The sequence below is a fragment of the Poecile atricapillus genome, chromosome 3, assembly GCF_030490865.1.
Source record: "Poecile atricapillus isolate bPoeAtr1 chromosome 3, bPoeAtr1.hap1, whole genome shotgun sequence".
NCBI classification, from domain to species: domain Eukaryota; kingdom Metazoa; phylum Chordata; class Aves; order Passeriformes; family Paridae; genus Poecile; species Poecile atricapillus.
The window spans coordinates 43860388-43887589 of NC_081251.1; the positions used below are offsets into that span (position 1 = coordinate 43860388).

Consider the following 27202-nt stretch of genomic DNA (forward strand, 5'->3'; position numbering starts at 1 on the left):
ATAAATGAGGACTGCCAAGGCAGAAAAACCCTTTCAATACATTCTGATGAGCTAGCTACAAAGTGGGGCTTTCAGCACCCAAGAGCATAGGGTCAGCATTATTCTTAAATATTTTTGGGGAGTATACAGAATCCCAACTTGTTTTTCAAGTAACAGTTTATACATGTGCATATCATCATGTGCCTGAGGAAGCCCTGCCTTTGTCACAGTTATTCTTGGGTTTGCACTTGGACAAGAGATCAGGATCTCTTCAGGAATGTGTGCCAAGTGAACAGCGGTTTTATGAATCCCACTGCCTCATATAAGATCTGATTTTCACAAATATAAAAATTATTAAATATTTATGAAGGACTCGATTTGGCACTGCCAAATCCAACTCCGACTAGTCAGACATTTTTATGGATACACCTTCTCTTTCCTGAGATATGCAGAATAAGTGAGCTGGAAAAAGGGTAGGAAGATTGAGTGGCTACAGGAATGGTCACGAGCGATAGCATCTAGCATGTGTTTGAGGTTGATAGTATTCAGCCACGCTTGCTGGAGCCAAGCCAAGCAGCTTCCAAAAGCTGCACAAAACAGCTCGTCAGAGAGTTCCCATCCCAATCCAAACTAATGGGTAAGCATTTTCTAGCATGTTACTGAACATTATGTGTCGGAGAAGCGCAGTTTGTTCTACTCGTTGTGTCTTTATAAAGTCTTTGTATCTCCTATATTACCCTCTAGGTCTTCTCTAATTTTGGGGGAAGCTGTGGTGGTAAACAGGGTGTGCTTAGCCCAATGCAAAAAAAAAAAAAAAAAGAAAAAAATGTTTGTTGGGAAAGCTTGGCAACGAACTAATAATATTTGCAGCCATGTGACAGTGTAGAGCTTTGTCCTGATTGCAGCTAATCTCTTGGGATATTCGTATTTCAGTATATTTGTAATTAAATGCCATTTCCCCTCTGCAGCAGGGCAGTAAAAACCAAGACTACATGGAGGTAAGTGGTGGTATCCACCAGTCAGCAGGAAGAGGGAAACGGGAGAGGATCTGAGAGATGCCCCTATATCCTGTCTCTCCAGGAGGACCATAAGCAGGTGGAGCACATAGACATGGCTCTGACAGACTTTAGTCTTGTGCTGTGGTGTGCACCTGGGCACAGAAGAAAAACTTTCTCTAGCAGAACCAGTGGCATTCATTTTATATGATAGATTATTGGGCTGTAGTTTTACAGGTAGTATTAGACAACATTACCTATACGTTTACAGATAACAAACATTCTCTAAGTAAAAAGTACAAAATAGAATTTATCACCTTAAAATAAGGTCTCATGTACTGTAGGAGAATGGACTGGTTTAATTAAATTAATGTCTTATTGTTAAATCACCATAAAGACTGCTTTAACCTATCTTTGTCAACAAGCTGCAGGTTCTTTGAAGTCTGCTAATGTAAATTAATCTGACAGAGGCAAGAAATAAAAACTGTTTGCATTTACACAGAATGAGGAATTGGCTTTGGACAGACAGATCAGTTTTTTGAGATTTGTGTTGAATTGATACATTTCATTAGCAGAGTCAGGGCTAATGGTTTTACAGCTGTTCATTGATGCAGGCTTCTTCTCTTTCTTCTACTGTTATATTCTTAATAGCTTAAATACTTTCTCCAATTATATAGTTATTTTTCACAGTAATAATACACAGTAGAAAATGACACATGGATGTTGCATATTGCTCAGTCTTGCTCCTTATCTCCAGCAACCAGGTTTGTGATCCTCAACAGTGTACCTAACCTCTTGGTGCCTGCCTGTTCTTCTGGATTCCAGGGAAAATATCATCCTGCTGATAATGCAGGAAGGTGTTGGACCTCAGAAGGACAGGCAGGAGTTCAGAGACACAGCTGAGACCTGAATATCCATCTCCTGTCTCTCAGTTTAGCCTAGACAGGTATTGGGAAACTTTATTAAGCAGACGAGGAAGAAACTTTTTGTGAAATTGCAGGCACTCTGCCTCTTTCAAATGAGAGCCCAATGTCACAGCCTTTTTTAGGCAAAGTTTTCACTGAAGAGAACAAATGCTTTGTATTCAGGATCCCAGATGTGCCAGGCTGACTGCTATTTTCAGACAATGGTGAGATCTATGAAATGTTTCCATTTATAGTTTCAAAATGCGTACTCAGATCTACTCTAAACTAATCTTTTTAAAATTCCCTCCATAGGCTCTGTAAGTGGGCTCCTTTAGAGAGTAATTAATCCTGTATATTTGACAACTGTCTGTAATGGGACAAAATACACTAGCAAATCCTATCCCACTGGCTGAAATTTTGTGCCCTATAACTGAAAAACTACACACATTTTCCGCAGAAAATTTATTTATATGGGTTTTGCCTGAAAGCATTGTCAAGAATTATGTTTTACTGGAAGGAAGTTTGTTTGGAAGAGATTGTGAAAGACAAATACCCTCCCAGCTCTTTAGGATTCTGGAGATTTGTTTAACAGTAATATGTACATTCCAGTACATGTAAACCTCAGGCCCTCTGACAGACATTTTCTGATGTATAGTCAGGCAATTCTTCCAGTGCAAGACCTGCAGGAAGGGCTATCTTTTTGTTTGAATCCAAGATCTAAAACACCACATCCCAGGGCTTCCAGGTATCTGACTAATAGTATAGTAACTAATTGTTGCCAGCTTAGAGCCAGGAGACAATTTTTTTCTAAAATGATGAAAGTATTCAAAGTTTAACAGATAGTTAATGTAGATGTTTATCTAAAGGGTACATGATCCTGAGGTATAAGGACAGAGTAAAATTGCTTGCCATTAACGTTATCTAAACTGTGTGCAGTAAACAATTTATTCAATCACACCAAACAATTATCCCTGTTCCCAAATTATGCATGAGCAGTTCCCTGCTGACACTTTATTTTGTACATTCATTATTTGAAATTGCTCAGTGAACAATTTCTATGAACTGCTTGCAAGTGATTTTTCTGGGACTTGATAGAAGGGCCTGCTATGCTTGCTCTAGCTCTACCTAAATCACATGATTCCCCCCAAAAAACAGGAGAGCTGATGTAAAAAAGGTCAGATTTCCTAAAGCAGAGCCATGGCACGCTTGTCACTGCCCTGCCAGGGCAGCTTGATAACGCCATTGGGGAATAATGGGATCCTGTCCCAGGGGTTTGCTTCTTTCTGCAAATAGAAGAATACCAGATATGGAGTCTGACCACATTGCTTGCCTGGAACTCAAATAATTATGGACACATTGCTCACTGTTAATGTGGAGCAGCTCCCCTCCCTGGGTGACAGCCCCTTTTTAGGGGTCTCCACTACAGAAGATTTGGCAGCACTGGGTGAACTGGCTGTGATTTTTCTGTTCCCTTTTTGGACAACTTCCAGGCACAAATAAAGTTCAAAACAATCATGGAAAGATGTCTGCACTAATCCTGAAGGAAATGCTGCTGCTCCCAACCTTCCCTCTGCAGAGATCCCTAGGAATTTGTGTGAGTCTGTGTGACTGTCTATATAGACCAAAGGAATCGCAGATATAGTCAGAGTACAAATCTATTCATGCTTTTGGGTGTTGGTACACTGACAATCAATGTTTTGCTGCAGTATTAATCCTTTTTTAGCTGTGCATTTTAATATTTACCGTGGCTATTTTTGAGAAGCAAAGGCTAGGATTGAACCTTCAGGATGTCGCATATTTGCATCGTTATCAACCATTTTCTAGGAATTTTAAAAATTATTGTTTAGAATTTAGAATTTTATGTAAAGATATGAAAAGGAACCAAATAACAAGTGTTTAACATCTCCAGACAGACAGACAGGACAGGAAAAATAAAATCAAAAAACCTAATTTAAAAACTTGAGGAACAAGGATGAAACAAAAGTAGGGGGAGGCTGAACATGAGTCTAAGGAATTACTTTAACAAGTGACAGAGAAGGCACACATGATTTGATAGTGAAAATACTCCACAGTGAGGGGAAAGAAAAGGTAAATATATTAGCTCAGAAGAGTTTTGAAATGGAAAGAGATAGCTTTTTTTAATTTAATAAACTGTGCATATTGTAAAGGACTGTCAACATGTGTGCTCTGTTAGAGCATGCCACAACTCTTCCTTGCTACCCTGATCTTTAAGAGCAAAGGCAAACACAGAATTAAAAAACAATATATATTTTCTTCTAATTTCAAGGAATAAGTAAGACCAGTCTTCTGAATTATTTTTATTATACTTCTTTGTTCTGTAAAGAAAAAGAACAATAAAACCCTATTATATAGGGTTAAAAGCAGGGATACAGACTGCAATAAGCATACATATATATGTGATTATTGCTCTTGTACGTAGTTGAAGTACATGGATCACTGTAAAAAACACTTTCAGAACTAAAATTGCAACCAATATAGTTAACAAAAAGATACTAATAGTTTGTAAAATCAAAACCAATGTAAAAATGTTTAATGTATCAGTATTTCTTGTATTTTTTTCTATGAATACTTACTCATTAACTCTTTAAATAATGAACATATTTCCTGCAAGAACACTGTATTTTTGAAAAGATGTAATCAAACAATAAAATAGAGACCCAGTGATAAACAGAGCAGAGTGCTGGATATATGACTGTTTTTAAGAAGCACTTCATTCCCCTCACTAGTGAGATCTGCTTGAAAGTATCATTTGATACTCAACATTTCTGTAAATAAAAACAGGACAGTTTTACTTCATATTCAAAGTAAGTATTCAAAATATTTTATCTCTTAATAAAATAGAATAGCTACTACAGCTGGATTCCATAAAAGCTTTAAAGATTTCAGTGTGAGAGAGTTAGATGACCAAAGCATAGCAAGGAATTCCAGCACAACTGCTGTTTTATAGGAACTGCTGATACCCATCCTTGGGTATCCTGGCAGATGTGAACTGGCTTGCCTCACTTCTGTTATGGATTAAGTTGTTTATCATTTACCCAGTGTAAGAGAATGCATATGGGAAGATACAGGGTCATATCTAATGTGTTTTAAACTCATCACAAATTTTACCTGCCAGTATCTCACCCTTGTAGCCATGTCCTACAGTTGGGCATAGGAAGTCTAAGCCCAGCATTAGGTATCTAGCTTGTCCTGTACTCTTCCTAAAACCCATACATGGGAAATATTAAAGAGATATGTGTGCTTCATCCCCACTGAGCCCAGACTCCTGCAGGCTGCTTGGGATCATCCCACAGAATCACTGCCTGGGGACAGGAACCTGCGCACCTCCTTTCACAGATCTGAGATGCTTTGATGCTTGCCTATGATGTGCAGTTTCTATAGAAAGGGATGGTGCTGCCCACTTCTGTACAATTACGTGGCTAGAACATTTATCCATTAAACAGGATTTCTGCCTCAGAGTCTTGGCCTAATGTCCCTTTTACTCACAAAAAATCATTATATCCCCCAGATTTAGACAAGTTTAGGTGGAGAGTTCCTAGTGGGTACAATGATAACTGTGGATACAATGATAACTATAGGATTTGCTGCTGAAATAGTTATTTATCACCATTATTTTATTGCAGCTGTTTATTTATATGACTTTGATGTCTTAGTTCTTGGTCTTCCATTTTTTATCACCATTTCCCGCTCAGGTAGTGAAACAGTCCTTTCCCTACAATACACCACCAATCCCTCAAATTAGGAGCTGCAGTTCAACTGACAACTTAAAAAATACTGCCTGTGAATCCACATCAGAAGAATAATTGCTATAAAATCCTTCTGCTCTCACAAGGTTTTGGGAAAGTCCCACCTTATTTTTTTTTCCACTCCAGAGCAAGTTTTAACAACATTTGCAGCTTGAAGAAAGATGGTTTGGGTCCAAACCCTCTGCTGGCAGAACTCTCTAGTGACTCTCTAGGAGGGCATTGCTAGCCATGGTTTGGGACATGACCCCAAATCTAGAGCTAAGTGATGACATGCTTGTGCTGCCTTTCTCCTACACACTCCTGCTGATGAAGCTCCACCTACATGGTTTGATTCATCAGCATGAGGTGGCTTCATTTACATGTCAAGTTCAACACATCTTTTGATTCCCACAGAAGCAGAATTACAGCAAGTAGAAACGGATGGGATAAAAATCTACAAGAAAGGAAAGTTAATATGAATTAGACAAACAGAAACAAAAGATGTTGTTCCTTAGAAACCCTGAACCTATTACATGTTAATGCATATTCATGTAAATAAAGTAAGCATTTTCAAGAGGGATAAACAAATCAGTTTAATATGGTATTTATTTTGTTGTATAGTAAAAAAATCTGTTATGCAGTAACAGCTAGGGAGGAAAAATATGCATTCAATTATTACAGGAATAGAAAGAGAAATATTAATCTGGTCATGTCTGAGTTCAACAAATAGATATTAATTTTTTCCTTTTCTATTTAAATAGTTTTCTTTTATATAAAGAGCTGTAGATTTGTTTCACTTTAACACATGGCTTGCATGTGTTAACATTTAACACAATATTGTGTTTTAATTTTTCATGTACATTGAGACCAAATATGCCTTATATTTATCATTCACAATAAGCAAAATCTGTAGAGCACTTTTTTTTCTGAAAATGTAGCATCAACATATTATTTAATTACTACAAGCATATGTCTTTTTTGTGGTGTAGCAAATCTGTGCAATATCATCCAAGCATGTATTCAGCTTCCCTAGTTTAATCCTAGGGGAGGTCATATCTCTGTATGTGTAATTTGCTTTGTTGCAAGGAAAGTAGTTCTTGAAAACATAGATCCTGGATGGCCCTCCTCAGCCACAAAGCCGAGCCTCTGTTATCACAGGTAGCTAATAAAATAACCTTTTCCTTTAAGCACTTAAAATTTGCCTTGCATGGTGTATTAGCTACAACAGTTCATTGGGATGCATCCTCTTTGGTTATTCCATAGTTTCTGTAGTTTTGAGTGGAGTTGCATGATGGAACCTGCTACCTCTACTTACATTATTAGTAGCTAAGAAAATACCACATAATGAAAGAATTGCAAGGTCAGTCCCATGGCCCTAAGTAGGCAAGACTTGCTTTGAAGCTCTAACTACATATTGCTGCACTTAACTAATTAAGTTGCCAGAAATCAAATTTTAAATAAATGTCTCTTGGATAAAAATTGTATGAAATTTAGTTCTCTCTTCCTCTACTCTTCCTCCCCCTCTGTTTTGGACTGTCCTAGGCCATACAGCTTCTTACCTTGTGCTGCAAATCTGAACCCTTCTGCAGGCTGTAAGGGCAATTCTAATATGATGTCCATATAATTATAAAAACTTAGGAAAATCAGCTGATGAATGACCACATCATCACGTGCACAGATTCTGCCACTCTTACCTACAGCACCATATAAATGTAGACATAACTCCACAGAAGGTTATGGAACTGGTAAAAATGTAAAATGTGAGTAAAGGGGGACCACTGCAGGATCAAGAAAAGGACTCATTGACAGCTGCATGGAATCAAGTATCCTCTTGTTTAAACCAGTTATGAAGGAATCTGTTCCCTCACTAACAGTTATTTCTGAGTAGTAACACTGGCGTAAATTGGAAAAAGCTCAAGTCAGAACTTCATCTAGCTCCAAATGTTCATTAACCTACAAATAATCATTTGTAATATAAAATGGTTGGGTTGGAAAGGACCTTTAAAGGACATCTAGCCCAAGCCCCTTGAATAGTGTGAATATCTTCAAGCAGACCAAGTTTCCAGAGCTCCATCTGATTTGAAAGTTCCCAAGGACCAGGCATCCGCCATCTCTCTGGACAGCCTGTTTCAGTGTTCCATCACACTCATAATAATAAAATTCCTCCTTATATCTAAATATATCCTTGAATTTAAAGTCATTACCCTTTGTCCTATCACAAGAGGCCCTGCTATAAAAAGTCTGTCCTCATCTTTCTTGCAGGCCCCTTTAGGTATTGAAAGGCTGCAATTTAATGTCCCCTGGAGCCTTATCTTCTCTAGGCTGAGCAACCCAAACTCTCTAATGACTGGGTGTTTATGAGCACACAAAACTTGCCTAATTTCTCTGACATTATTCCCAGTATGACTTCACTTAGGTAGATTATACAGCCCTCCCAAAACACTGGTTTATGAATCCCATACCAGAGTGTATTGCACTGTATGTTTTAAAAGTATTGTCCAGATTAAAATAAAAACAGAGGCAGAGAACTTCTCTCTTGATTCTGGGCCTTTTGTGTGTACTTGTATTATTGAATTCAGCTGAATTTTACAGCTGAAATGTTCTGCTAGTCATGTCTCAAACAGATGCTGGAAAACTAGAAACAATTTTTAAAAAAATGACTCAAAGCCCAGAAAGCACAGTAGCAACACCTAAACAAGATTAGCTAAGAGTATGTTCAGATATTGACTCAGACATGTCCTGGTAGAGATTTCTGACAGTAACCAATTCCAGCAGAGAAAAGCATGAGATAGGCTTGTGTTTGGAAAGTGTGTGACAGAAACCAAGGCTGGTTTGAAAACAGTCACAAAGAAGAAAAAATTATCAAAGCACCCATGATTCCCCAGTATCTTTCTAAGTAGTATGCTACTGCTTAAATAGCATATATAAGCTTGATATAGAAATTGGGTAAGACTCCTTGGTCTTATTTTAAGGTGAAGATGATCAAGTTCATTAGTAGGGTCAGAATGTAGTAAAGACAAGTTTTCTTGAATAAATAGGCCAAACCCAAATATTCAAGAAAACCATGGAGAACATTAATCAATTATTTATATTACACCTAAGTCTAGAATAACATCTCTTTTATGCATTTGAAATATTTTTATATTTATAGACTGTTACACAGAATGTGCACCCTTACTACATGCTGCTAGCCTCTGGCACTTCGTGCCATAGTTATCATCTGAACAGATCTTTAAAAGTCATCAGTGAACTTCTTGCATTTTTTTCCAATTCTCTTTTGACTCTTGTGACTCAGGGACTTCATGCATTAAGCAGCACATACAGAACACATTGCATGGAAGGGTTATGAGAATGATTTGGGGATTATCACATTGTATGCTGGGGTATTTATGTTTGGCTGGTTTTCCTCTCTGAGGAAGCAACATAAAGCTAAAAGCAAAACCTGTACAATCTTATCTGCTTTACTCGAAATGTCCTCCAAACAGGTAGTGTTTCACATCACTCCTAATAGCTTTTTTATACATACTGCATGATTATCCTTCAAGTGTAAGATTGTATCATCATTTTCAGTCCTCCAGAAACAACTCAAATGATCTAAACTTACAGGTATACCCACACATAGAGAAGCACACAAGCGTCATCCTACCAAACAAGCCAGTAATTTTAAAATATTAAAAATATTATCTACTTCCAGACATATCAAGCAACAATCCATTCTCATAAAATAGTAATGCTTCTTACTTTTTGATTACTGGCAGGCATCAAGCAGAGCAGCAGGAAGGTGAGTTAGCAAAGACATTCAAAGGCACAGTGACCCCGAGGGTTGAAACCGACCCTCTACTACTGAAGTGCAATCTGAGGCTCCCTTCAGTCATTAAAACACCACAGAACTAGGGAGAGAATATCTTTTCAACCAAGAATTTCACAGGCACAGAAAAGTGACTCTGGAAGCTAAACAAGAATGTGTCAGTTAAAAATTGTATTTATTGCTGCAGCTGTTTTAGCCTCTTCCCAACAAACACAGCTAAGAAGAATATTATACAACAAACTCCAATGGTTTGGCAGTAGCTTGACTAACATTATTTATTGTACATGTCATGAAGGGAACTGACAGTGCAGAAGCCCAGGTGCTATAGCATCACATTTTATCAGAAATGCTACACAACCATTTTCCTAAGCTGTATTTGCAGCACTTACAGCTCTTTTATTTTTCTAATGCCAGCAATGACACTTACGTTTTCACATAATACCTCTTAAGGACAGTCAGAGAGAAACCAATTACTCATGGGACAGAATTTGTTGTTTTGTTTTGTTTGGGTTTTTAACAATCTCGCTGTGCATTTCAAAATCTTTCATTTCTTTAAGAAACAAGCCCTATGCGATCGTTCCTTAGTCTTTTTTTCTGCAACGTTATTCATGTAAATTGAGAGAATGTTCACATGGCATAAAAAAGAACATTATAAGCCAGTTGCTATGTTTTGAAGACAACTTACTTGTTTTCATTGACTATTCTGACTATACTTCACTGTGACAAAATTGTTGGGGGAAAATATAACTACAAATATCATGGGCTTGCTTTAAGAAAACCAAACAAACAATAAAACAACACATTCCCACACAGGCCACCACAATTGCAAGACCTCAGACTGTTATGATTTGTTCTCCTCCAAAACAAAAGAGATGAAGATCAACAGGAGCATCAATGATAAGTAAACATATTGCGCAGACGGTCAAAATGCAGAAGCCAACCTGCTGGCTTGAGATAGAGAATTCAGCCTACTCCAATTAGCATAAATGGCACTTGTCAGTCAAATTTGGCTTCATCTGCTTTTGTCTCTCTGCTCTTCTGCTTTGCCACCTTCCATTTCCCTTCATCGCTTCGAGGAATGGCTGCAGCAGAACTTTCCTTCCTAGGAGGGTTCGAGGAAGGAGCCGCAGTTTGTAAGGCCCGCCGCGGGCTTGCGCAGGGGGGACCCTCGCTGGAGGTGGTGGGAGCGGTGGGAGGGCTGCACGGGAGGGGTCTCTGGCAGTGCCACGTGGTAGAAGTTGGGCAGGCGGATGTCATACCTAAAGCCTTGCCCCACATGCACCCTGTCGTTCAGAGCATACAGTTTTTCAGCAATGTCGCTCCCAATTAAAATTGAGAACAAGCGGGAGATGAAGCGGTGTTTAGCGAACAGCAGGTAGAGCTTCTTTCTCCTCCAGGCCACGTACCGACAATCTGTCTCTGCTGTAAGTGTTACCTAGAGAAGAGAGAATTGAACAGCCAGGTGACAAGGTGGTGCTGCTGCCCTTGCTCAGAAGGCAAATCCCTCTCCCAGCAGAACCTGTCTACTGCAATTAGAGCCTGTTAACCAAGCCAGGGATCTCTGGGAGGTTGCTGTATGCAAAAGACAAGTGAGAAAGGTGACTGGATATGGACTAAGCGATCACATCATTGAGGTGATAGTCAGCCTCAATGACAATATGCCTGTGCCCATATGGCATGTCTGGTTCAGTGCCACATGTACTCCCTGCTCCACTCTTGGCAGCCTCAGCTGAAAAGACAGGCCTAAAGAAAGCTCTCAACAAATGCCATTTGTCCTTGTGACAGCAGATCTCAGATCCAACATGGACAGGAGCCAGCGTGTCAGTCAAGTGATTGCAGTGGGGGGCCCACAGAGTGCAGGGGCAGCCCCAGCTGACACTGTGTCCCACGCTGTAACCCGTGCCAAGCTGTGTCACGGGCACGGCTTCCCCTGGCTCACCTCCCAGTGGGAAACCTCCTCAGCACCAGCTTCTTCCCACCCTGAGGAAACCTGGCTTCTCAGGGCTGAATATCAGCGCAGCCAAAGAATGCAAACAGAGCCTACCTCCCAGATAAGCTTTAAGAAAACCCTGTTTTCTTGTTGTATACACAAACAGCAAAACCACTCCAACAGATAATGAGGATTTCCCAAACTAATGAGATGCTACTTGTTTGTATAGTATCACAAACGAAACCCACAACTGAATAAATTTATTTCTAAATCAAGAAAGAAACCCCTTAACTTTTACCTGAAAAATTCCCTCTTCTGTGGGCCTCAGTGAATCCCATTCAGGAGAGTCCAGAAATTGAAGAGGAAAAATATAATGCAGAAACTCCCCATCAACTGTCACTCTGATCCTACCAAGATAAGATGTGTTAATTTGTTAGCACTACCTGCACACCAGCAATGACTATTGCTCTATTTATACTATCTGAGGAATTTAAATATAGCTTTGAAAGCACAAAAAAGCAATCAATGGCCAACATTATCCTAATTATATCTTTGAACCCAACTTGCTCAGGCCAGTTGAAAGAGAATACAAGACAATCATGCAACTGAAAGGGAAATCTTTCTAGGCCTTATTCAAAATGCATTATTCTCTCTGTGGTGGGTCTGTGCAGTAATGCACAAACTTTGCCATTAAAAGGTCACCATGCACTAGAGAGGTGAAAGACCAATGCCCACAACAGCATTTACTTGCTTCCCCTGAAAACCATGGGATGTATTTCTAGTTTCGGCAAATATGCATTTTAGAGAGAACAAAGTGGCAAAAAACTAGGAGTGGGAAGCAGGAGTGCCCCATGGCATGTGTTAGGTAGGCCTTCTCCACGTCTAACAGGAATTACATGGTCACAGGACTATGTCTGGAACCAGAAGATCAGCCTGGAGGCATGGGATCTCTGTGTGAGTGCTGTGGCCTTCTGAAGATGCCAAAGAAAAACTTTCTTTCCTTGCTACTTTTTAAATAACATATAAATTTGAAGGCACACAGGCAGCCCTGTACCACATGGTGAAGGGCAGCAGGAGCTCTGGGTGATTACTAACTGGCTGGGCATCTAGAAGGATGGATACCTCTCCTTTGGTGAGACCAAAAGCAACTTCCATGAAGTACTTCCTGGAGAGCTCCCAAGAACACTCTGAACCAGGGTGTCATTCAGGAGAACTGCCCACAATCCATATTGTTCATGGCAAGGAGTCCTGAATCAGCTGAGTGTCAAGCTGCCTACAAGTTCCATCTATCCACGCAGCAGGAGATCAAAATGCTCCCAAGTGTCCTGTCAAGTACAGTCCATGTCCATCACCTCGTGGTGTCTGACCTACTCTCGTGGCAGTCTCGTACTGAACCCTGCTTTGCATACAGTACAAAAAACTAGTGTTTTCACCCAGGAAAGCATCAGCAAGGCTGCCAGAAGGATCTCCTGGAAGCAGGGAGTACAAGCAGGTGGATTTACTGCCTCAGGGTCTAACACAGGGTCACAGTATAAAGTACCCATGGACCCAGGTATGCAAGTCTTGACAAGGCTCAACTACATCCTCTTGTAATGAAAGAAGGCTTTTAAATCTTTTGCCCTTTCTTACAGATACTTTTCTCCCACTCCCTTGAAAGCAACTGAATACAATCTCAATCAAAGCCAAGATCTCTGTTTAACAGAGCTGATCTCAGTATATTCAGTTTTGTGACTAATTTTTTGTCCCACTTCAGATGACACTAGTAAAGAAAAATAGGACAAATGCTGTGCTCATCAGCTAGGCAGCAGATGGACAGTAAGCCATAACCTGAACACCAAAAACCCACATTTATTCCCTTTATCTGCCTAACCTGCTAAATGCTATGGTACAGCTGCCTGAAAAAGAATGACTTCAAATTATTTTCTTTATGCTATTACAGATTCTGTGCTTAGTGTTTTTATGCTAGTGCTATCCTAGACAAGTGTATTTAACCTATTAATATTTATATTACTTGTCTTAATATTTAATCTATTGTACTGGAAAATAAACAATACACAAATCAGGCTTTTTGGTTTTTTTCTTTCATTTTCAGAAAGGAGAGGAAAATAAAGATATTTGCAGGAAACCTGAACAAAACAATACAAACCTGCCTGACACAAGCAAGGACAGTTTGTCAATAGGTGTTTTGCCCTGCATGGCGTAACAATGTTCCTTCTCCAGGGTAATCACTTCTGCATCGCAGCACAAGACAATCTTCCTGTACACAGTCAAGGAAATTCCCAGAGGCTGGAAGAGAGCACTGTAGAGTTCCTGGAATTCTCTGTCAAAGGCAACACTCCGGACTTGGTAGGTAACATAAACAAACTGGACGAAGCATATAGCGAACAGTACAAAATTCCAGGAGAATATATCAGCAGCACACACATCCAGCCAAGCCCAAACAGAAGAGCAGAGAAAGCCCAGTCCAAGCAAGCTGAAGACGTAGAGGAGGCCAAAGAATCCACTTCCACCCATGAAGCCCACAACAAAGAAAATACTGGCTAGGTGGTAGATAGATCCCTCTGCCTCTTGCTTCCAGGTGGTACATGTAGGATGTGCATATATCAAACTTTCCCAAAAACTTGCATTTTCTCCCATGGCTGGAATAGTTTCTTGATTTAGCTGGGTCTTGTAAAATTTTATTTAGGAGATGCAGCTAGTTTTGGTTTTCCTTTGGTTTTCCATTCTTGCAAACTCTGCTCAATGACCACATAACATCAGGGTCTCTTTTGGTAGTGAAGTCGCACTTAGGATTTCCAGCAACTAAGCAGCTAATGTTCTCAGTGCTGTTTCTCATCAGTTCATGCACTGTTTTGACTTTGGTCATGTCATCTGTAGCTTCATCTGATCTGGACAAGTGAAGAAAAGATGAATTACTAATAAAATTATTTTCATCAATTACATTTTATCAAAGTTTTATTGCCTAAAACCACAGACTGCATTATGATCCAATTACCCTTGTAACTCTGATTCCAGGACCAAACTTCAATATTCATTCAGCTGCAGATCATATTTTCTGTATCAGTGATCCCTGTAGCAACCACTGAACTGCCACTGAATCCATGTAAAGCTGTGTGTTGCATTCACAACACCCTATGGTAAGCCTTTGTACAGCCTCACTGCTGAGAAGGTAATTCGATTTGTTGTTCCAGATCCTGCTCCCTTGAGAGCCTTTTTAAATGTCCTACCCAGCTCTTCAACAAGAAGAGATAGTGAGCTCTTATTCCTTGTTCACCTCCTCCATCTCTCTCTGGATTTTGGTCAAATCATTCTCATTAATGGGTTGAGAAAAGCTGCTCTCTGTTCCTGGAGGCCACAGACTCCATCCCAAACACCACAACAAGGGAAACCCAAGTGTCACAGAGGATGGTCTTTTCTACTCCAAGGATAACAGGCAAAACCCCTTGTCATATATAAGGAAGACTACAAAGCTTAAAGGCATCTTGATACAGGTTATGTTATTAGAACATGAAGTAAGTAGTCCTGAAAAATATGACTCAAGGGACATTTACAAAGCAATTTTACAACATTCAAAGTTCTACATCATAGAATTTCATGCCATGGACCACATAACTTTATCATTCAACACTCTAAAATGTGAAACATGCTATTCACTCTCATATGGTGATGTATTCCTAAGAGTTTTAAAAGAAAAACACAGAACATGAAAGAGACTCCAAAATAAATCTGGAAACAAAAAAATCAAAACCAGCTTTCCAGATCTGTGCTTTAAAATAAAAATATGTACTTCAATGTGAGATTATTACAGTACAAATTGCAAGGCCAGAATATATTAGTGTAATAGGTGTAATCAGAATTGAGACTTTTCAAAGCCTTACTGTCTGGTTCTTTTCCTGGTAGAAAAGCAAGGAAACTAAGAACTATCTTGTTATCAAAATGATCAGATTCTCCAGACTATCAAAGTAGTTTGGTTTTTTTTCCCCTAACAACAGCCACAGAAGTCAATACTTTAAAAGCACTGCTGTCGCAGTGAAGCATCCAACATCATTCATCAAGGCTTTCAGCGGTGCTTCTTTTACAGTCTAAGAAATTAATAAAGAAAATTTGTATCGTATTTCCTAACCACCACAGCATTACTTCTTTAAAGTTTACTCAAACCTCAACATTAATTCTATGACTGAATAACACTGGTGCTAAATAAAGACATCAAATCCCAAACAGCTGAGCAGCAGAGCTCAGAAGAACAAGTTAGGAGAAGACTCTCCCTCTCTGAGACTGGTGATAGAAAAGTCACTGGCCCATAAAAATACCACAGCTAAAGAGAACAGCATTTCTCCAAGTTACAAAGCTCAAAATCCTCCAGCAGTGTAAGAGTCTAAGTGTAATGCTTGTACCAGCATTACAAGAATAAGGTAGTTTACAACTATAACTTTTTCAGTTTGTTTCTTTATCCAAATACTCTCCTCTGGTACAGGATTCCCCTCAGATGTAGGATTTATCCCTTGGAGACTGGGAGATGGAAACTGCATCAGCTATAAAGAAGTTACCTAGGTATGGTAATATCATGAGGAGTTTTAGGTGGTACTTCTGTGATCAAGGGGTTTAAGATTTTTGAATCAAAAGAAAATAAAACTAGAACATGCAGTTCCCAGACTTTGTGTTCTGAATCCAGCCAGTATTTCCATTACACAGTCAGAAATCAGTGGCAGAAGTTTTTTGTTTGACTGACTATTTGTTTAAAACAGAATCACTGAAAACAGTGATTTTGGATTATTGTTAATAATTCTACTCTCCTGCCAACATTTTGCTCTAAGCAGTGTTACTGAAGACCCTAATTTCTAAATGAACATAATAAAAATCAGTGTTTTGAAGGGAGCCATGACTGAGGGGTTACACTGGAAACTGTATGCATGCCATAAACAAAACCACAGTGGAGCAGTAATTTACATTACCAACATCTTTTCATCATGTAATGTCACACATTGCAATAATTTGTGACGTGACATAATAGTAACTTCACAGAATGTATGTACAACTTTTAATTCACTTATTGCATTCTCAGTCTGCCAACACTACAGCCCACAGTGTTTCTGTAAAGCATCTATTCATGACAAGATGGGCCAAAATAATTTGGAAAGAACAGCACACCACTAGGACACAGATATAGGGTCATCATACGCAAAAACAAAGTCCTGAGAAAACTGTTCTGCATTTGTAACTCCTTTTTCAGAATAGGACCTGTCTTCCAAAACCACTGTGTGGAAAATTCCCACTTATTCCATTAGTTCTACACAATGAGAACTTTTACTGTGCTGCAGCATCTCCCAGACTGGAGAGGGCCTCTCTCCTTCCAGGCAAGAGGAAGGGCAAAGGAGGGAGGCCAGTGCTAGCCCAGAGCACTGCCTTACTAACACAGCAATCTCCTGAGCTACACAAGATATGCAGGCAAAACCAAACCTTCTAGAAATAATGACAAAACCTATGCCTGAATGTGACTGACTTCTCAGAGTATGATGAAGAGTAGGCATGCTTGCTGCCAGGGAACTGCAGGCAGAAAGAGAGGATGCAGCTCTTCTCAAATAAGAAATTATTCTAATATTTGGGAGCTAAAAATTGTTGGCAATTGTAAATAGAGCAGAGATAATAACAGGTATGGGCCTAAGTATAGCAAAAGTTCCAATTTTGAGAGATATTTAGTGCTAGAAAAGGCCTTTCATGTTTTTCTTGATAGTTCCTACAAGTACAAAATTTAAACTCTTTAGGGCTTTGGAGGAGTTGCTCTAATTAGGCCATTCATCTACTGCAAGTGAGATTGTGGGGGGGGGGAAAAAAATCCCCCAAACCAAGAAACCAAACAGTTGTGATACCAACAGAGTCATCCTCCACAGCAGTACAACATTATAATTTGTAAGCACCTGGAGGGGACACCATCCTGTCACTGAGGTGCTTTGGCCTTCTGCTTCTCATATAAACAGTACACTAAACCAGTCAAAACAGAAAGAATTTGTATTGTGCAAGTGCACATTACAATCTTCCCCCTCCTCAAATGGGTGTTTCCCCCCTACATTTCTGTGTTCACAAAGAATTACCTATTATGTACATTTTTAATTTGCTCAAGAACCATGTACTCTACCCCATTTTTGTCACTGATGATTAACTTCAACTCTGAGAAGCTCTGAGTGTTAGTTACTGTGTCTGGATCACAATGATTCCTGCGAAAAAGAAACCCTAAAAGCCTTGAGGACACCAGAAGTTCTCTCTTTGATCTTTTTTAATTAAATCAAAAGTAAAGCTGTTCAGAGTTTCAATAGTCCATTCTTCAGTTGCCTTATCCCAAGTACTGTGAAAGAAAGCTCTCAGCACTTTCACACTGTACATGTTGACAGGCTATAGAGATGTTCATGCTAATCATTTAACCAGCCTGAGTGAATTGCTTGCTACAGGTTTGGAAGCAAAAGGAAAGACTTTCCTTTACAGCATAAACACTTCTTTGCACAAAATGAGATTATGATGAATTTAGCACACTAAAGTGTGTATGTTTATACGTGAGCTAGGAATCAGAGCCTGGCTCGACACTCCAGCAACTCTACAGGGGCAAGGCAGCCCCTCCAGCCAGGGGGGTCCTCCTGGCCTAAACACCCCCCATTCCAGAGGGATGAGCTCCAAGCACCCCCTCCAGGTTCACAAATTAAATGTTGTCTAACATCATTTAGATTATAAAAAGAAACTGCTCCTTAATTTCATGGAGTAGTTTCACGTGCAATGTAAAGGCATATGTCAATTGAGATACCCCTTCCTTCCACTGCCCTGACATCTCTGGCATCCCCCCTGTGGCCAAAACCACAGTGACGCCTGTCACTCCCAATCCCTGTTTTTGTTGAGCACTTTCTCCAAGATACTTTCCTTCTGCAGTGGGGCTAGATACCCACAGGGACCGAGAAAACCAAACTCTTAATTGCAATGCAGTGTCTAACTCAGGGCACAGAGGAGCTCTGCACCTACAGAGAGCTCTGGCTATGTGCCTCTAGGCAAGTATGGGCAGGTAAACCAGCTGGTTTTGGTGATAAACTGTCCCTGGACTCACTCCTGGCTGAGAACATGCATGCAGCAAATAAGGACAGTAATTAACAACACAAGCTACGTTCCTCTAAACTCCTTGAGACTATATCCTAGAGAAAGCTGGATATTTACAATACTGGAAAACACCAGGTTTCACCAACAAAATGCAGCCTGCAGGAAGGTGGAATGAAGATGAGGAAGAAAAGGACTACCGAAACTAAAACACAGTGGTATCAAGATATCAGTCACTACAAAAGTAGATATATTCAGATTTCAAAGACACACAAGCACACATAGCAAAGGGTAATTAGTAGGATGGCTTCAAAGATTTCCTTTTCTAAGAAATAAAGACGTTAAGATGCTGTCTGGTCCCTGAAATAAATCTGGGTATACCATTATTTAAAAAAAATTATTTATTACAATTCTATTTTTTATGCTACAGGAAATCATGCTAGATGATGGCAACAACTCCCAGACTTGTCTTAAGTTACTTGATATAAAAAGGTTGTATATACCTAGAAAGTTTTGGGAGCTGGTCTTCCCAGAGAAATCCAGAAGCCTATCTCAGATACCAACTAAGAGCTACTTTAGACAGCAGAAAACATTGAAGACAGGTATATCTGAAATTATTCCTCCTGTAGATGTTATACATGAAATCTTCATCTGTGTGGAGCCAGCATCCCTCCCTTCCTGTGAATGATTTTCAAATAAAGAGATGTGTTCAAAGAAAGGGATGTGAATGCTTTATCGTGCAACCCGAGCAACCAAGCCTCAGGATCCCACTCCCTGGGTGAGCATCCTCATGGCAGAATGAAGAGGGGCTGCAGTGCTGCTCTGTGTCCCTTCTGCACAACATCACAGCTGCAACAACAAGGGCAGCAGGTGACCCATTCCCACGAGTCCAAATGAGTCACTGGGAGCACACTCATGGGAAGAGAGAAGATGGATCAGCCCTCCCTCGGGTTGAGGCAGGCATCCCATGCCCTGTTCATGTCTCATCGCTGTCTCACCCACTGCATCAGTGCTCTGAGCAGGGGCTGGCACATGGAAGGCAAAGTGTCTCAGCCCTTAGAAAAGCAGTCAGACCACACTCTTCCTAGTCCTTCCAGTACGCGCCTGGGCTGCAATTCCCAAACTGGACTTGCCACACCGATCACCCATGTGATGTGATACCTTCCCAGACAGTAATCCTTCTGGGAATGCTCAGAGCTGCTAAACAGGCATCTGGGGCATGTCCAGCCACCAGTGGTGCTTCACTGCCTTCAGGGCAGCTCTGAGACATGACCACCAGCCAAGCAGGACTTTGCAGGGCCAAAGCCCTCCTCTGGTCAGGCACAATTTAGGCTACCATGCTTAAGTTTGCTCAACCAAGCAGCCCCTTCAGCCAGTTGCTGCCCAACCCTGGAGACATCCCAATGCCACCTCTACACTGAAGTCTCCACATGAAGAACCCACAACCAAATGGCACGAGGCCAGTGACTGTTCTCCTTGCCAAGCTGGGCCTGTCTTCCATCTCCCTGTTGCAGCAGATGCAGAGCTGCTGTCTCCAAAGCACAGCTTTTCAACAGGAGACATTTCATAGGACTTTCCACTCATTGAGCTTGTTTGGGTGCAGCTGGGAAAGCCTGATTCCGCCTACAATTTGCTTAAATTCCTACTAATCTGTTTAGGAAGTGGAAAAAAGCTGGGCAGGGGGAGGCCTTGAGAGAAAAAGAAACCCCACAATAATACAGAAAGAACAGTTTAAGGCTCAGTAGGAGCACTGCATGCAGTGAAGCTGGTATCTAGTCTTTAATTATTTAAAGACTAGCTAACTATACACAATTTCCAGTACTTCAACAATGCCTCATTTATCACTGTAAAATATACAATGCAACTCCCTGTGGTTGCAAAGCCAGTGTTGAAGATGCTGCCTATTTTATCATCTAGACAGTGTCTGAAATGAAAAAAATTACATATTTCTTTCAATTTTAAATAGAATTAATGAACCATAAGTAGATGTGGTATTCCCACCAAATTAAGAAGTATAATCCTCTCTCACATTTTTTTAAGTTCTTTTGCTCCTAGAAACACGAATATGGAATGGCAGTCAGGCATTTTTTTCAAGATCACCAGCACTTGGGTAAATTTGAGCAAGGCTCTTGAATATTGAATGGCATTACCAAAAAAAAATAAAAATCAGGGGGTCTGTTTTATTGTGTTTTAGAATAAAACTTGAAAGGAAGTACAAGTTCTAGCTTCTCTCCAGTTCAACTTCTAAATTAATAGTGGAGAAAGAAGCCACAAGGCACATTTCACAAGTGCTTTAAAAGTGGGTTAATGAACTACAGCTGAACTCTGCAGAATTCTGCTTAAATGAGTTTGTATGGTGCAGTAGTGCCTTTCAATGGGAATGTGTTCCCATGAAACCAACCACCTGACATGAACTTTGTTTCCCAAAAAAAGAGGCTTGGTCCACCACACCATACCTGCACGTACAACTGGCTTACAGAGATGTGCCATGAGTCCAAACACATACAAACAGCTTGCCTATCATCATCTGGAGACACCGACCAGAGCTCTTTTTTGCAAAGTAGGGGAACACACTAAGATGACAAAATCTCCTCACTGAAGAACCCACACACTGAATAAAAAGATCAAACATAGCTTCAGTTAACAATGGTTTTCTTGAATCCTTAATGAACTGTCTGCTTTCAACTTTTGTCATAAAAGCTTTAAGATACCTGTGAAGGCAAAGTTTGTGTCAGACCACACAGACCACCACAACTGACCACAATTACTGTTTTATTCTATTTCACTAGAGAACTTGCAGTGTACTTACCACTTTGAAGGCAAGGCATTTCTTTAAAACTTGTCATTTTAAGGTACTTTATTATTTGGCACCACATGGAACTCTGTGGAAAGCCCAAACAGGACCAGTTCTGCAGAAGTGGAAACTATTCCTTGTTTTGCTGTGGTCAATGAAGACATTTTAACTTGTATGTATGCAATCATATTCCCACTAAACAACAAAGTTAGCAAGAAGCCCTAGTTCTGGAACCCAGGTTTCATCTATGACATCTCTGTAACACCATCAGGTGGTCTGTGATTCAGTATTACAAGAGATCTGCTACATAAAATATTTGCTCATAAAGTGATTGACAGTCTAAAGGCACACAAAGATTTATAGAACAGATGAAAAACATGTGATAAAATATTACAGTTTGGAAGAATGTGTTTGGCAAAAAAAAAATCGTAGTTTGGAGAAGTGCTTTGTTTCACTCGTTCTATCTTTGGAAAAGGAGCAACTGCAAATGCAATTTCAGGGTTTGTGTCTCTTACCATTAGTTGATGGAGAGGGAGAAGAATCAAATAATGCCAGCCTAGGAGGCAAACCCCCAGCCGGAGGAAGAAAACCCCGGATATCGAGGTGGTTTTGTCACAGTAGAGATAGATACTCCCCGAGCCAGCTCTTCTGTCAATGAGCCGGCAGCAGCCGGGCAGAACCAGAAACCCCGCTGTCCTAAGGGACACACAACCAAGACACACAACCAAGGGTTCCACTTCAGACAGAGCCCTGGCGAGGAGAAGCGCTGGGCAGCGTGTCGCGCTCCTCTCTAGAGGGGACACGGCAGAGCTCTCCAACTTCCAGGCAGGGCTGACTCGGGAGCTCCGGTTACCCCCGCCGGGCACGCAGGGAGGGAGGGCTTCCCTCCCGGGACAGTGACCCCTTGTAACCCCCTCTCAGGACGCCGCCGAATCCTCGGGGCGGGCAGCCCTCCCTGGACCTCCGCTCCAGCCCCGGCGCGGCTGTCCCGGAGCGCGGCGGTGCCGGAGGCGTCCCGGCTCCGCTCGCCCCCGGCCCGGGCAGAGCAGACGGCGCTCCCAGCGCTGCCTGGCTGGACAGCGCCGGCGGGGGGCGGGCGGAGGCAGCGCCGGGGCTTCTGCCCGCCCCGGCTCGGTTCGGCTCGGCCCCCGCCCTGCCCGCGCCCCTTACCTGCTCCGCGCCCCGGGAAAGTTTCCCGGCCGCCCGGACGGGACGGACTCGGGCTGCCGCTCGTGGCCGCCGGCGGCCCCGCGTCCCGCGGCGGTCCCGGAGCCGCGGCTGTGACTAAAATAGGCAGAGGAGCCGCGGGAGCTGCGGGCGGCGCCAGCGGGGCCGGCACCGAGCGGCCGCAGCGCGCAGGCGCCTCCGCCGGCCCCGGGGCTGCGGGCGCGGGGCAGCCCCGGGGGAGCTCTGAGGCAGCCCCGGGGGAGCGGGACCGGGCCGGGGCAGCCCCGGGGGAGCGGGACCGGGCCGGGGCAGCCCCGGGGGAGCTCTGAGGCAGCCCCGGGGGAGCTCTGAGGCAGCCCCGGGGGAGCTCTGAGGCAGCCCCGGGGGAGCGGGACCCGGCCGGGGCAGCCCCGGGGGAGCTCTGAGGCAGCCCCGGGGGAGCGGGACCGGGCCGGGGCAGCCCCGGGGGAGCTCTGAGGCAGCCCCGGGGGAGCTCTGAGGCAGCCCCGGGGGAGCGGGACCCGGCCGGGGCAGCCGCAGTGGCGGGAGCGGCCGCCCGTCCCTCAGAGCCCCTCCTGCGGCGGCCGCGTTAACCCGACCCGGGCCCGCTCCCCGAGGATGTCTCAGAGCTCCCCCGGGGCTGCCCTGGCGTTGCCCCGCTCCTCGGGGCCCCCGCATTCCCGGTGAGCGCCGAAGCCGTCGGAGGGGGAGGCCGGGCCGCCGGCGGCGGGCAGCCCTCAGGAACGGCAGAGCCCTGAATCTTGGGCACGCTAAAACGCGCTGCAGCCCAGGTGTCGGGCTGGACGGGCATGCAAAACCTGCCCCTCCTGGCACAGCTGTCCGGGGTTAAACTGTCTGCGGCTGCTGGTTTGGAATAAATGAAATTGCAATCCTCTTCTCTTTCACCTACTCACCCCAGCAAGGTGTTTCTTCAGAAGGGAGATGCCTTCAGTGTCGCCCTCATCACAAGGCTGGCGCACCATTCATAGCCGGTTTTCAATTACTTGGTTTCTGAAGAAGCAAATGCCTCCCCAAGAACACGGAGGTGTCAGTGCATGAGCCTTTCAGTGTGCTAGCTGCGCACTTGTTCTGGTCACCACTTTGTGTCTCGGGCAGAGAGAGTTTATTGACGGGGGAGGAGGAGGAGGAGGCAGATTTACAAGTTGTTAAGATAGAAAAAACACAGCCTATTAAATGTGCAACTCCTGTTACTACAGAAGCCGTTTGTCAGTAACTGGAGCATAAGCAGTAACATGTTTGAAGCAGTAAGAGTGGAGAAGCCTGTGTGTGCCGGTGGGCAGCTCTGAGGTACCACAGCAGGCTGGCATACAGGGCGATACAGGGCACGGCACTGACGGCACCTTCTACAGAAGTTAAAGGACAGAGCAACCTGTCCTGCTCATGGTAAAGGGATCAGCACTTCTGGGAACTTGCTTCCCCGCGGGGATTCTTTATTTTCAAAGGTTTTTTTAGCTCCATGTTTGCCAGGGGAAAAGATGCATACATTTTTTGGAATAATTGATTCTCTTAAAATTGGGAAAGCAATGAGCCAGTGCACTTAAAGCTATCCTGAGTTACATATATTAAAATCTTCATTATCTGGTTACAGTACTTATATTTATTATTTTTGAGGGGAAAAATATTTTTATATATCTATTAGAGTATGTATTAAGGTTCTTGTAGTTAATTAAACATTTAAAGGGGTTTGCAGTGTAGCTCCAGTACTTACCTTCAAGACATTCTTTTTCACAACTAGTTTATGCTGTTTCACCACTAGTTTAATTTTAGAAGTTGAGAGACTTCTATACTGGCAAAACTGAGGCAGTACTAATTAATTGTTTTTTTCCCTTTTGGTTCCTTATATTTGGGTGGAGTTGAAAGCACTTACTCAGATTTGCTCCCAGTTGCATTAGGCATAAATTTGCCCATTATATTTACTCTTCACTGGAATGATAACAAAGGGATGAGGAAATACATAATAAAAGAAGAATCCTAAAGTGTTTTATTTGATCTGTGTATCTACTGAGATTACATTATTCCAATAAACCACTGTTATTATTAATTATTAATTAAAGCATCAATTAAAATATGTTTCCTCTAATCACCATAAAAGAAGCAAGAAAATACTGATGGCATATCTGTAAAGTAGCTTTTTAGTTGTACTTAGTTGGAAGCAACTTAAATCTTAATCCTCCACAGATATATAGATCACCAAGGAACAGGAACCACTATAATATTTTTGATTTTAAATCAGTCAACTCCACAATATTATCTAGTACTGTAAGACTGAGACTACAGATTACCTTCTCAATCTAGCCTTCGAAATCAAGCCTGGATGAGAGACCCAAGGGAAGCAACAATAAGATGGCAAAGCTGCCATGTGGTACAAAGAGACTAGCTCTGCCCAGTGTGCTTTGAACTAACCACTTGAGTCATCAGACTACGCTGATACTTTTTAAACTGCTGGTTGTACTTATATAAAAAATCTGTTTCTCAAAGGTCAGATAATCTAGCAAATGTAAAGCCAAATTATAACCGATATTATTCTTTGCAGCAGTACAGCAAGATATAAAGGTCATACTTAAAGGTAGACTTATGAGGGAGCCTGTGGTAAGAATCAGAAATCCAGTATCAGACTCTAGAAGCTGTAGGAGATGTTGTGGCCCTGGATCAAGAGAGAGGCTCAGCTGTGGCAAATGCTCTGCACAGAGGGTGGGAAGGCAGCTGGCCAAGGGGCCTCAAGGGCCAGCTGGGAACACATAGCAGAAAGGGCAAGATTAGTTCCAGTTGGGCTTGACAGGAACCTGAACACTGGAACAGGCATCTTTGGGCCAGTCCCACTGCTTAGCCATGAAATTGGGCATCGTGAGCTTCTCACTGTTTGTAAATAGCTCCCTCTTCTTACACCTGCTATTGGATTTTTGGACCTTAGACACACCTCTACCTGAACATGATTCATCCTATGAGAAGCCTGGCAGCTCTTTAAAACATGCAGAAAGCCTTGCTGTTGGCTTCTTCACCGCTCTGTCTCCAGATGCCTCTTGTACTCTTGCTGCAGCCAAGGCAGGATTACCCAAGCAGGCATCCAGAAGTTCCTCCTTAGAGCTGGTGCCAGACCTTTTCTTGGGTGTGCTGGCAACTTCCCCCAGAGAGAGGAAAAAGAAAGTTCAGTCTATGATTTCACTGTCTAGAAAACAGGCCCTTCTGTTTCCTCAGCAAGTGCTTAAGGAGGGACTGACTTACAGCATCAGATGGCTGCCTTCTGCATTATCTCTGAAGTAAAGTAATGGTGTTCCCTATATCATGCTGTCCTCTAAGAGGAGAAGTTATCAATAACTCTTTAATGGGAAGATTTTTCCTATTTTCTTAGACTTTTTAAATGTTTAATACATCTCTACTGCATTTTTCTTTCCCTGCATTGTCCTTGGTCAATAAAAATAACTTATGAAGCATGGGGACATGGTAGCACATGGCATGATGAATTACCTCTTCAAGAAGCGATGTTCTTTTCCACTATGGATGTAATGTTCTTCCCAGGTAGTCGTAAGAGGGCTCTTCTGTAGGAGCTCTTAGTCATTTTGGAAAGAGAATTAAATTCTCTGTGTACTTGGAAAAGATTTTAGCAGACATGTATAGGTGAGTTCTAATGAAACTCCTCCTCCCTTTATTTGTGAATAATGAAGTAAATAGAATCAGGTTTGCATTTCTGTAGTGAACTGATTTTTGTTGCTAATACTTGCAAGCAAGACATCATCAAGTTGTGTCATAACATATTCAGACCATATCCAGCCTGCAGAACTGAGCAAAACTAAATCTGGAAACCTTTTTTAAAACATCATTCCCTGCCAGGTAAAGATAAAAAAGTTTTAAATTATAGTTTAAATTTAGGGAAAAGGCTTTTTTTTTTTTTTTACACATCAGTAAAATAAAATGCTAAATAGTACATTTAAGTTTTTAATCTTTCCACATGTAAAGGCTCTCAGATAATGGGCTTGGAATTGAATATCTCTGTACCCTCTGCTGGAGGTAAGGTGGAGAGCTTTAGCTTCTTCACCCAGCTTTCCATAAGGAAGGGTGTAGGAGACATAGCTCACTGTCCAAGTGGCCTTGTGCCTTGAAGCAGCCTGACCACAGAGATTTCTCCTTCTGGAAACTGGCTCTTCCCATCCTGAGCTCATATCAAGCACTACCATCTATAAGAAGTGAAAGAAGTACCCAGTGTAGGATTTAACTGTAATAAAAATACACAAATCCCAGGCAGTGGCTGCTGCTGGAGGAGGTGTTTAAATTCACTTAGTGAGTGCTTTTCTGGGTTTAGGTTTGTAAAGGGTCCTCTCTGGTTTCTGTATGTGGCCAGAGTCACTCTGCTCAGGGTGCTTTCCACAGTGGACCATAGCTGGAACCAGGGTTTGGCTCAGAGCCTTCTTCTCTCACACTCAAAAATTAGAGCGCTGCAAAAATTTTATCTCGTGTCAAATGCAGGAACAAGAGAAGGCTCTAAGAATTCTCTGGGACAAAAAGAAGGGTGCAAAACCCAGGGATGTGTTGAAACCCCAATGTTCAGAGCACTCAGTATGGGAAAAACCTGCATTTTTTCAAGATTGTTTCCACTTAGTTTAATGCCAGGTTACAGAAACCAAATCTGGAAGCTGGCACTAAGGCTGGACTGTGTGCCAAAGCCACTGCCCCATGGCATTGCTGCCTCATTCACATGCATCCCACAGACGCTGAGTGTGCCCAAGGTTAGCGTGTTCAGAAGCTGGCAAATAGAACACAGTAAGTGCTTGGATGGCAAAAAGGGGTTTTA

At 42.1% G+C, this 27202-nt stretch overlaps 1 protein-coding gene across 1 annotated transcript; it reads right to left on the reverse strand.

Moving 5' to 3' along the window:
* Positions 1–4182: 4182 nt before the first annotated feature.
* On the reverse strand, positions 4183–22550 carry POPDC3 (popeye domain containing 3). Its single transcript, XM_058834594.1, is given in 5 exon segments — positions 4183–10633; positions 10635–10868; positions 11662–11770; positions 13510–14251; positions 22399–22550. Coding segments are annotated over 4 exon segments (1038 nt in total). The 5' UTR covers positions 14001–14251; positions 22399–22550; the 3' UTR covers positions 4183–10429.
* Positions 22551–27202: the final 4652 nt, after the last annotated feature.